This window comes from Chelonia mydas, chromosome 6 (assembly GCF_015237465.2).
Source record: "Chelonia mydas isolate rCheMyd1 chromosome 6, rCheMyd1.pri.v2, whole genome shotgun sequence".
In the NCBI taxonomy this organism is placed as follows: domain Eukaryota; kingdom Metazoa; phylum Chordata; order Testudines; family Cheloniidae; genus Chelonia; species Chelonia mydas.
The window spans coordinates 127,110,376-127,122,789 of NC_051246.2; the positions used below are offsets into that span (position 1 = coordinate 127,110,376).

Below are 12,414 nucleotides of genomic sequence, written 5' to 3' on the forward strand. Positions count from 1 at the left end.
TAGAACAATACAAAGTCAATATGGAACATATTAAATAGTTCAAAAACTGGTTAACAGTTGATAGGTCTCAAGATGCAGTTGTAAACACGAAATCATCTAGTGGGTTTCTGCAGAGTTTGGTTCTTGGCCCTGCGCTTTTTAATATTTTTATAAATGATGTGGAAGAATGTAAAATTATTACTGAAAGTTTGCAGATGGCCCAAAGATTGGGGGAGTGGTAATGGGGAGGACAGGTCATGATATAGAGCAATCTGGATTGCTTGGTAAGCAGGGCTTAAGCAAATAATATACAGTTCAGTATGGCCACGTGTCAGGTTGTACGTCTAGGAACAAAGATGCAGGCCTTACTTACAGGCTGGGGGACTCTATCCTGGGAAGCAGAGACTCTGAAAAAGGCCGGGGTGGGGCATGGTAGATAATTGGCTGAACATGAGCTCCCAGTACGACGTGAAGTCAAAAGGGCTAATGCCATCCTTGGATGTATAAATGGAAATCTCAGGTAGCAGTAGGGTAAGTATATTGCCTCTGTATTTGGCACTGATGCAACCATTACTGAAATATTGTGTCCAGATCTGATGTCCACAATTCCAGAATGAGGGTGAAAAATTAGAGAGGATTCAGAGAAGTGCCACAAGCATGACTGGAAAACATATCTTTATAATGAGAGATTCAAGGAGCTCAATCTATGTAATTTAACAGAAATCTGATGAGCCCGCTATTATTATTCTAGCACACAAAGGTATAAAAAAGTCCAATGACTGGAAGCTGAAGCTAGACAAATTCAGACTAGAAATAAAGTGCAAATTTTGAACAGTGAGGGTAATTTAACCATTTGGAACAACTTACTCCAAGGGTTGTGGTGGATTCTCTATCACTGAAAATTTTTTAAATCCATATTGGATGATTTTCTAAAAGATCTGCTTTGGTTCAACCACAGCTATTGGATTTGAGCAGGGATTAATTCAGGGAAGTTCTGTGGTCTGTGTTATGCTGGAGGTCAGACTAGATTATCACAATGATCCTTTTGGTCTTAAAAGCTGTGAATCAGTGCTAGGTATTTTCAGAATGCCAAAGAAGGTTGGCAGACTGCATCCTATCTACTTGACATTTGCATAACATCCCTGTAGCAATGGCAGCTATTGCTTACATGGAAAAGTAGAATCGGGAAAGGCTAGAGTGTGTTGTATGTTTCAACTTCTAAAAAATGCAATTGAACAGCTGGAAGCAAAGAGGGAAAAGCCAACACTATGTGATCAGCCATCTCTCTGGGGTCACCAGTAAGCGCTTCATGAGTCACAGTGTGAGCAAATCTGTCCTTGGTCTCTAATGAGAATCTCCATATTTCCTAATGGTATTGTCAGGCCTGCAATGTCAAGAAGACCCTTATCCTGTATTCTGACCAAGTCACTCTACCTTTTGGCTTCGACACTGACTACTTCTGCGCTGATTCACTCTGTAGAAGTGCAAAGTGATTCTCCTGCGCTCTAGAAAGCCAGTCAATGTGAAAGGTTACTCTCAGAAGTGGAGAAAGTTTTCCTCTGTGGGCAGTGGATAACAATCTATGTTCCGCCTCCATATCTTCTCTTTTGGGCTATTTGCTCAGCGTCGTCTTGTCTTCAGTCGAGCTGCACCTGTCTGCCATCTCAGCATGTCACTTGCAGTGGATGGTTCTGCGACCTCCAGTTGCCTGACAACCTCCAGATTTTGAAAGGGCTGGTTGTTGTCTTCTGAAGGTTAGAGGATCTGTCTTGACATGGAACCTTGACTTGGTGCTGACAAAGATGAGGGATTCAGCTTTAGAGTCCTTGGGCTACTGCTCCGTATTCCTCCTAGTGTTAAAATCAGCATTACTAATCTGGGGGAGGAGTGCGTTGTGTGCTTCAAGGGTTGATCCTCCTTTCTCCTCGTTCCAGGGGGACGAACTTGCTCTGTATCCTCATCCTAAGTTCTTGCTAAAAGCAGTGTCCTAATTTCATCCATCTCATGTGATTTATTTCCCAGGTTCCTCCTGTAACCTCACTCCATATCCAAGGTGCCCAGAGAAATGTGTGTTTCTATTTTGGATGCGGATAAAACAATTAGGAATAGATTTCTTGTAACCTTTGGATGATCGGTGGAAGGGAGATGCCACTCCCATTCAGCACCTGCCTAAGTGAATTAGGCTGTACGTCAAAAATAATATACCTTAGCGAGGGTGACAGCACCGGCGTGACTTAGTGCTCGCTTTACTGGAGCTGAGATAACATTAATGAAATCCCTGTGAAATGTTTCCATCATAGAAATCTGCAAGGCTAATCCCTGGGGTTCTGATCACATCTTTGTGCAGCACTACTCTCTTAACTTTGGCATCTTGATCTTACACTATGAGAGAGCAGTTCTGTGATCCATGATTAATTAGAACTCATCAGCCTACCTTCCCTGAGGGCTGAACTGCTGGCTAGACTCACGCAAGCAGGACAACGCAGAGGCTGCCGCGGAGTGAAGATTAAGGTTACTTATGAGAAACGGTGGCTATTTTGAGAATGTTGCCTCTGCATAGTCTCACTGCTCATCTACCTTCCCCTCTTTGTATGAGTTCTGCTTACACAGCGCTCTGGGGGTTAGTGGTAGGAAATGAGGGAGTGGGGACTGCACAGTCCTTTAAAACCTCACCTCTGACTGACTGGTGCTGCAAGAGGCTGCTGGTGCAGTCCAGACAGGCTCCAGAAGGGTCCCACCGCAGCAGCCCTGAGGAGTACATCCCACAAGCATGAATGTGTAGAGGCACCAGTTGCAGTAATACTAACTGTATTTTTCTGAGCTTGATTAGGGTAAATGTTAGCACACTGGTGGCACCCCAAGACCCCAGCCAGGATTAGGGCCCATTGTGCTTGGAGCTGTACAACCATAGAAACAGATTTCAGAGTAACAGCCGTGTTAGTCTGTATTCGCAAAAAGAAAAGGAGGACTTGTGGCACCTTAGAGACTAACCAGTTTATTTGAGCATGAGTGAGCTGTAGCTCACGAAAGCTCATGCTCAAATAAATTGGTTAGTCTCTAAGGTGCCACAAGTCCTCCTTTTCTTTTTTCATAGAAACAGACAATCTCTGCCCCAGAGGGCTTGCAATTAATTGCATTGTGCTGTACTATAATACAAGGCCTCACTACATAAAGGGCCATTGTTTATAAGGCTATGTCCGATGCCCTTGCATTATGATTAAATATGTCTTAACTTTCTTATTTTAGGCCAGAAATCTTCATACAGGAGAGTTGGCTGCTGTAAAAATTATCAAGTTAGAGCCAGGTAAGTTTTTTGCATTCTTTCCCAGTACTGTTGGGAGGCACGTACTCTGTCATTAAACACTGCCAGTTCCCCGTATATTTGTTTTCACACAGCAGTAATAGGGCATTTGCATTTTATTACCATTCGCTGAAAAAAAAGTTGGTTGCAGTAGTTTCAGTGGTTAGGTTTCAGGAAACGCTGCAGAATTATTTAAAGCATGGTACACAATTACCTTTGGTTATTTCCTTTTTGTTGTTTCTCCTTCTTTCTTATCTATTTTATCTATCAGCTATTAATTTATAACAGTACGGTTTGTTTTATTAGTTTCAAGGCAAGAGGCATTTCTCCCCCCCCCCCCCCGTCCATAAATTGTTACAGAATAGCCTGTACATTAATGTCTGTTTACAGAGCTAGTGTTCAAACCTCTCCTGCAGGCACACCCCCACCCCCCCCCCAAAAAAATACTGTACGGAAGAGGCAGAGAGGAACAGGCAGTGTTGCTGCCTTCCATCTCTCTTGTCCTTTCCCTCTTGTCCCTCACCTCCACCAAGCTTCCTGCTAGGGATGCTTTTCTGGGCAGCGATGACTTCCTGTCCCAGTTCCTTTGGTTGCAGCCTCCTCGGTTCCCATGGTCTGCGTGAGTCATTGTGTGAGAGCGGAGAGGTAAGGGGCAGTGCAAGTTCAGATTGAGGGAATTGGCTAATACCCATCTAGCTGTGTTAGGAAAGACAGTCTCTCTCACCCCTGCGTGTTAATGTGCTGCCATTTTTCTACCCTGGGCTGATGAGAGCGCTGTAGATTTTCTCCTATCACCACCCTATCCCGGTGCAGGAGAAGATAAGTCATTGCCCAGGATACCTGTTGATCTGAAGACTGACCTTGAAGTCCTGCAAGGAGAGGTGAAATCAGGAAGGGTGTCCACAATGGAAATTGGGATGAGACAATTAACCTATTCCTGGAGTGTGAGAGAATTCCAACTCCTCTCCCAAAATGTAACCTGTATCACCCCTGAGTGCGCAGTGTTAATATCCCACTTTTTGCTCCCCTCTTCACTTTCAAATCCCTCCTTATAATTATCTTCCACGTATCCTTTCTATGTTTGTCACTCCACAACTTGCTCAGCCTGATCTCTTGCCCCATGTTTTGTGTGGGATGCAGGACCTTCTTTGCTGAAGGCTGCAACTCTGCAATGTGCTCTTCCCTTACACCAAAGTGTTTTTGTGGCCTTCTTCAGGGAAGGAGTACAGACTTTAGAGGGGTGATGGGGGGGAAGCGGGGAGTGAGTGTGTGTGTGTGTGTGACAGAGAGAGAGGACATGCTTGTGCTAGTGAGTAAGATGTGGATTTTATGTTTGTTGTTTCCTGGATTTTTTTTTTTTTAACTGCAAGGTACCCACAAGTTGTGAGCAATGGATATCTAGAAATTAAAATGTATTTGTCTGCAGAACCCATCTTAAAAATCAATAAAGCCTTCTTGGAGGTCAGGCTAGATGGTTAAGATGGCATTTGTTCACACAACGCACAGTCAACCTGTGGAACTCCTTGCCAGAGGTTGTTGTGAAGGCCAAGACTATAACAGCATTTAAAAAAGAACTAGATAAATTCATGGAGGATAGGTCCATCAATGGCTATTAGCCAGGATGGGCAGGGATGGTATCCGTAGCCACTGTTTGCCAGAAGCAGGGAATGGGCGACGGGATGGATCACTTGATGATTTTCTGTTCATTCCCTGTGAAACACCTGGCATTGGCCACTGTTGGAAGACAGGATACTGGGATAGCTGGACCTTTGGTCTGATCCAGTGTGGCTGTTCTTTATGACCCTTCTGACCTTAAAGTCTGAGTCTTCTGCAAATCCAGGCCAGCGCATGTCTGACTAGGTTTGGATGATTAGAACTCTCTATTCCAATGGCAGTGGCTCTGACTCAGCCCCTGCATCGTTTTACGTAAACACCTTAATTCTAGTAGTCGCACTCTCGGAGCCCATTTATCCCAAACTAGAGCTAATTACCTGCTTAGATATTGGAGAGGTAGAGAACTGGGCCCCAGGAGACCTGGGTCCTTTTCCCAGTTTTGTTTCTGTCTTGCTGTGTCACCTTAAACAAGTCACTTCACCTTTCTGTGCCTCTTGTCCTCTCAACTCTTGCTGATTTCTCTGTTCAGACTGTAAGCTCTTTGGCATAGGGACGGTCTCATACTTTGTGTCTATACAGTGCCCAGCACAATGGAGGCTTGACCTCAGTTGGGGCCTCTAGTTATGTGCTGCTAGTCGCAATTGTTCATTGGCAAAATAGGAAGTTCTTGTTTACACGTGTAAAATGCAGCTAGGGCTCTTTCTAATTATGTGATGTTAAAGGAGAGGAAAACCGAGTCAACGTTAGTTTATACATAGATTCTGGTCAGCTTTATCCACCCACGTTTTCTTTTAGATAATACATCATAGAGGCAGTAAATCTTTCTTCCCACACGCTCAGCTGATGTACCCTAAATCGTAACCTCAGCGGGGGCGTCACACTTACTGCAGAGAACAGGTTCTGCTGTCAAACACAAGGCCTGTGGATTGGCAGATGAGGCCCAACAGGTACTGCCAGCCTGTAGTGAGAGAGTTAAAGGCCAAATTTCAGAGTAGCAGTCGTGTTAGTCTGTATCCGCAAAAAGAACAGGAGGACTTGTGGCACCTTAGAGACTAACAAATTTATTTGAGCATAAGCTTTCGTGGGCTACAGCCCACTTCATCGGATGCATGCAGTGGAAAATACAGTAGGATGATTTTATATACACAGAGAACATGAAATAATGGGTGTTACCATGCACACTGTAATGAGAGTGATCAGTTAAGGTGAGCAAATACCAGCAAGAAAGAAAAAAAACCTTTTGTAGTGATGATCAAGATGGGCCGTTTCCAGCAGTTGATAAGAACGTGTGAGGAACAGTAGGGGGGAAAAATAAACATGGGGAAATAGTTTTGCTTTGTGTAATGACACATCCACTCCCAGTCTTTATTCAAGCCTAATGTAATGGTGTCCAGTTTGCAAATTAATTCCAATTCAGCAGTCTCTCGTTGGAGTCTGTTTTTGAAGGTTTTTTTGGTGTAATATTGCGACTTTTAGTTTCCGGTATAGGGTGGTGTTTATGTGACCATTGCTTATTAGCATTGTAGTATCCAGGGAGTGGATCTCTTGTGTGGACTGGTCCAGGCTGAGGTTGATGGTGGGATGGAAATTGTTGAAATCATGGTGGAATTCCTCAAGGGCTTCTGTTCCATGGGTCCAGATGATGATGATGTCATCAATGTAGCGCTAGAAGAAGGCAGGGCAATGTTTTTTAATGGGGAAGAGTGGGGTGGATTCAGCCTACTATGAATGCAGTAAAACTGCCCCCCTTGAGCCCTTAGGTTTCTGCTCCTGATCCAGATGAAACAGACCAGATGCTTGTATGTTTTTATGTGCTGCTTGGAAAGCTGTGAGGCAGGGATTTAATCCTCTGCTGTTAGAGGGAGGTGTGGGGAGGGAAAGAACCTTCAGAAGCTAGGGATTGTCCCTGCCTGTGCACTTCACTCTGAGTAGCAGAGTGAAACATACAACCACGTGACCCATTTCACTGCTGCTTACAATACTACTGTAATTAGCAATGGTGATTATAGCTTTGTAAATTTCACTGTACTGCTAGCCTGACTTGCCTCAGGCAAGTGACTTCTATTCAAGTTTTTTAGATGATTGCAAACCATTGCTAGCATGAGTTCCTTCTTAGGAGATGCTTGCACAGACTGCTGGTGAAGACCTTGTGGGGGTATTATTTTTAAGGCTGGATTACAGTATTTCTTTATTCTCTGAAGTGTTTGCTCACATGGCCTCAATGATGCAGTCTATTTAGAATGCAGCAGCTCACATCCTTTCAGGTAGACGTGGCTGTCTCAACATATCACATTCATCTTATTAAAAATCTCTGCATTGGCTCTGGGGGAGATTTTGTATTTATATAAAGTTTTTACTTATTTTGAAAGTTTTGAATGGATTTTGTCCAATATATTAGGGGTGTTTCAGATTAAACAGTAGTCAGGCTGTAGTACTGTCAGCCCTGGCATCAGGTCAATGTGAGAAACTCTTCCAATTAATCTTGGAGCTCTTGCAGAGAATAGAACTCCTTTCAACCCAAACCCAGAGTGTAGCAAATACGCTATCTTCAGTACAGCGTTGAAGACATTTGAGTATCTAAGTAGGCAGAATGGAACATTTGGTGGTTGAGGTAGGGGGCTAAGTCTTTGCATTTAGACCAGAGGACACAGCTAGAGATGAGATTGATAGTGTGCTGTTAAAAATTCTGAATGTTGCTGACACTAGAGAAATGAAGGAGCTTGGCTAACTTTGAGTTCTGTACAGTCCTTTTCAGCTGAGAGGGATGGTCACCATAATAGGGGACCTCAGAGAAGAGGAAGGAAGCAACTGAGGAAAACAAAGAATGATGGAGCAAGTGATATATATTCATAGAATCCAGGGCCACAAGGGACCACTGTGATCATCTAATCTGACCTCATGTATCACACAGGACAGAGAACTTCCCAAGCAGATCTTTTAGAAAAACGTCCAATTTTGATTGAAAAATTGTTAACAATGGAGAATTCACCACAACCCTGCGTAAATTGTTCCAAAAGTTAATTACTCTCCCAGTTAAATGTATGCCTTATTTCCAGTCTGAATTTGTCTAGCTTTAACTTCCAGCCATGTGCACTGAATCAGAGGTGAAAAAAGGCTGCCCAAAATCAGGTGGTAGCTGAGAAATTCTCACTGTGGTATGGGACCTATGGAGAAGACAACCCAGAGAAAGAAACTGCTTAATTTTAGGATGGGAATGGTTTGTGTTTTGTTCCCATTACCAATCTAATGGTGGTAATTGGATTAGCAGGCAAAAGAAACTTGGAAGTAAAACTAAGGTTGCAAAATTGTTAAATCTCTTCTTCCACCTGGCTTGTCCCCTTCCTCTAAACAAAGGAAACTAACCCCCGCCTTCATCCCCCCATTTAGAAGGCTTCAGTCCTGAATTTGTTTGACCTTCTGTGCAATGTGCTAGCTCAGCTACCCGTTACTTAGACCGTACTAATAAAATTGGACTAGACAGTGTTTTTCACTTCTTTTGGCACAGACTCTGGAGAGCATTTAGCCAAAAACATTCTGGCATGCTAGTGACATTTCCCAATATTCACTGAGCTCAAATGCTTCACATAACTTGAGAGCCAGCTCAATTTCAGAAACTAATTCTCACTGTACTCAGTATTTTCAGGAGACCTGTGCAGAAGCCAAAATTATGTGAAACACAAAAGCCACTTCCTTGTATGGGTTTAGCAGATGAACTGATGGAATAGTAGATGCAGAAGGACAATTATTTGTCAGTATGATTCTTCTCTGCAGAGCCTTCTCTTTAGGAAAATACAGTAAAAATTACTTTTGAAATTAATGGGAATCTACATTGCAAATACTGCTGTACCATTAAATAAAAACACTGGGAATATTTGACTTACGTTTGTAATGCTTTAAATAGACCCCTTTACAAATTTACTGAAGTATCTAGTTGCTGGTTTTCATTTGGTTTAGGGAGAATTGGTCTGATGTCTTTATTTTTCTTGTAGAAACATTCTGTTTGGGGCAAAAGAAGCTAGTTATTGTATTTGAAGTTGGACTATTGATGTATCTTGTACTATGTTGATTGAAGTTGGAAGTTCGGAGATTTTACTGCCATAGCAAATAACTGTACACACGTGTGGTGTTTGTTTTTCATAAAGTCAGAACAGGGTGTTGTGTTTGCAATGTTAGTTTCTGCACTTTGTGATTCATGTTCTGAAGTCACTTTCTTTTTAATATTTGATCATATCTGTTGAACTGTTACAGCCAGATCCTCAACCACTGTTCTGGCCTCTTTGGCCCATTCTGCAGTATGTAGGAGCTGGAAAGCTGCCTTAATAAGGAATATGTTGGGGATTGAAAGAGGGTGAGGAGATATTGTTGGAACAACCATTGTATACTCTGGCAATCCCTGGCTGTGTAGCAGCCCCTAGGGGGCCATTACCAGATGGTGTAAGTAGGAGCAACCCTGAGACTGCTTTAATTTAACATGTGGCTGAACTGGCCCTGGCAGTCCCCAAGATCGGAGGAGTATGAAAATGACTTTGTTACCTTTAACTCTCCACCGCCACCTTGTGCTGAGTGCAACCTTGCTGTACTTAAGAATCTGGTCCGTAGTGTGTGACCATGTTAGGTTGTGTTGTTTTTTTTGTTTTTTTTTTAAAAGGCTTCATGAGCTATGAAGTGGTCTGGTGTTGGCCCTGTAGCCTTTCACTTCTGACACTTGGATTCAAATGCTGACTCTTAGTCTGGTCCCATTCTAACCCTGGTAGATATCATTTCACTAAACAAGATCACTATGCAATTTGACATGACAGATCATTCTTCGCTTACGACACACCCAGAACTTGAATTGCAGTTTTAGGGGCATACTGGAGACGGCGCGTTCGAGTAAGGTGTCGTGTAAGCAAGTTGATCAATATGGTTGGAGGTGATTCATTGTCAGGGTGGGCCAGGGCTCTGAACTGACGCTGAACATTCTCTCTCTCAAGGGCTTGGCTGGCTCATTCTTTCTTGCGTAGACAGGGGTCTAACTGTTCACGATATACGGGGTCAGGAAGGAATTCTCCCCCGGGTCAGATTGGCAGTGGTCTTGTGGGTTTTTCTACCTTCCCTGCAGCATGTGGGTGTGGGTCACTTGCCAGGCTTATCTGGGTATAACCATTTCCCTGGCATGTGGGGGCCTCAAGCACTGATGCCCCTCGGTCCCTCCTGTTCTCTGTCTCTGGCACATAGTGGTCTAGTCTCCTATGGGCTGTAATACGTTGGTCTCATTTATGTTGTTGGGTTAGTTTGGGGCACTGGGTGGGGTTGGTGGCCTGTGATATACAGGAGGTCAGACAAGGTGATCTAGTGCTCCCTTCTGGCCTTAATCTCTATGACCGTAACCTTCAGTTTCATGAGTACCATATTCATGAGCTTTTGAACAAACAAACCTCTCTTCAGGATATATAGAAAGCAAAACAGAAGCAACATAGTGTTTTTAATTGCTGTTTGTGATGCAGAAGGCATGTGGTAATGCACAATTTAAATTAATGCAATAAAAATACCAAGTGCTGTGAAACGTATTTCTTGAAATCTAGTGTCATTTTATTATTTTGATTATTACATATTATGCATCTTTCTACAGTGTTCTCATAATTAACTATTCTTATGTCAGATAGCTGTGTGTCTCGGTTATATGTTTTCCACTCTCAGCTTAACCTTTTACTGGCTGTGTGAAGGGGCACTCACCTCTTGAGTGCCTCATTTTGGCTGGGAGTGATATTGCAGTCCGAATGACACCCTTCTAGGGCATTAAAGAGTCAGTCAACAGTCTATTTGCTCTCACTAGGGTCTTCAGCCCTGGCTCTGGGCCACTTAAATTCAGCCCTTTGTTCAGGCTCCCAAATAGGCTCCCTCCCCTTCTTGGGGTTTATGCCACTTTGTGTGGCCAGGAGGGGAGCCCGGGCCCACCACTAATATCGGCTCCAGCCCAAGAACCTTATAAACGGCAGCCATGTAATGCTTGATTCAATTCATTGCTGCTTCTTCCTTGAGCCTCTTCCTACCTGGACCCTGTAGGTTCACCGTTATCTCAGTACTAAGGTTCTTAGGTTCTCTTCCTGCAAACCCAGCTATGCAAAACTCAGCCAGAAAACAAACTCTGGCTGTCCCTCAGGTCCCTTTGCCCAGAGAGGAGTGTCCTTCCTCGCCTTTCTCGTCCCAGGTGGGAACTGACCTCCTAAGGCCAGGCAGCTCCTTTTATCTGGGCCAGCAGGCCCGATTGGCTGTTGCTAGCCTCTCTAGTCCTTGGAGGACTGGGTCTGTGGTTTCCAAAATGGGTGCTTTGGAGTCTCTTCTTTAGGTAAGATTAGAGAACCCTCCTTTGCTGCTCTTTTCTGCTCAGCTCGCCGCTTCTTGGGGGAGCGGGAGGGATTGTAGGAGCGTGGGGCCCAGCAGGGTGTCTCGGAGGCCAAACACACCCCATCACAGACTGGTACAGAATTAATGAAATCAAGAAGGCAGCAGCATGGGAAGCGATTGAGGACAAGATGAAACTGGGAGGAAAGTTGGGGATGAGACAGTTCAGAAACCAGAATGGAAAGCAACAGTGACCCGAAAGCATGAGACTTGGGAAGAAGGCAGACTGGGGTGGGAAGCATCCGCTGTTCCATGGCTGTGCGAGGTTCAGGGGCCTGAATGCATATGGAGGAGGGAGGGAAGTAATGGGATCCAGTGGTTTGAAGTGAGACTAATTGACCCTAGCCCCAGCAATATTTGTGAAATGGAGTCCAGAGCTGATCTCTCTGGCCTGCCAGCGCCCAGCAGCTGCAAATCCCCAGGAGGAGAGAGCTCCGCTGGGGCGGCTGTGTTACACTCCCAGAGCCTCCCACCCACTGATGCTTCCCTGGGCAGAGTCCCTGAAGCCACTCAAACTGACTGCCTCATGCAGTTCCTTCCAATAATCCCACTGAGGGGTGGTGGCAGGCTGCTCCCTAGCTAATTAACAGCCAGGGGGAAGGGTTGACAGGGATCACCACATCTCAGAGGGATTATGTATCTCACCGCTCTGAAGGAACTCTAAAATGGAGGCCATCAGGCCAAAGACAACCTCCTCCTCTATCAACAACCACCACATCTTGACTTTATCCCTTGGGAAGAGTCTCATTCTGCTCCACCCATCCTCTAGCCAGGACCAGAGTGTAGCTGCCTTACATAGGAGTGAGAGGCACAAGGTGATCCCGCAAATCTCCTAAACATTAGAGGGCCCACGAAGGGAACCTTGGGTACAGCACTGAGGTTCTGGAAAGCTAGATCTGTCCAAGGGGGTGATATATGCAGCATCGTTATGGCTGTGTCGGCCCCAGGATATTAGAGAGACAAGATGGGTGAGGTAATATCTGTTATTGAACCAACTTCTGACGGTGGGAGAGACAAGCTTTCGCGCTACACAGAGCAAAAGTTAAAGCTGCTGTATTGATCAGTTCTGAACAGATTTTATGTCAGCTTAGATGACGAGCAATGTGGTTACCAATCAGAAGCCAGATATCTGCACA

At 44.4% G+C, this 12,414-nt stretch overlaps 1 protein-coding gene across 4 annotated transcripts in view; it reads left to right on the plus strand.

Annotated features, from left to right (window-relative positions):
- Positions 1–12,414, plus strand: part of MAP4K5 (mitogen-activated protein kinase kinase kinase kinase 5) — an 86,908-nt gene that overhangs the window by 22,508 nt on the left and 51,986 nt on the right. For 3 of the 4 annotated variants that reach the window (XM_037901355.2, XM_037901356.2, XM_037901357.2), the window contains exon 3: positions 3,226–3,283. The exons of the other annotated variant lie outside the window; for it this stretch is intronic. In XM_037901355.2, coding sequence (XP_037757283.1) covers positions 3,226–3,283 — 58 coding nt within the window. The remainder of the gene's footprint in view (positions 1–3,225; positions 3,284–12,414) is intronic. 4 annotated transcript variants of the gene reach the window in all.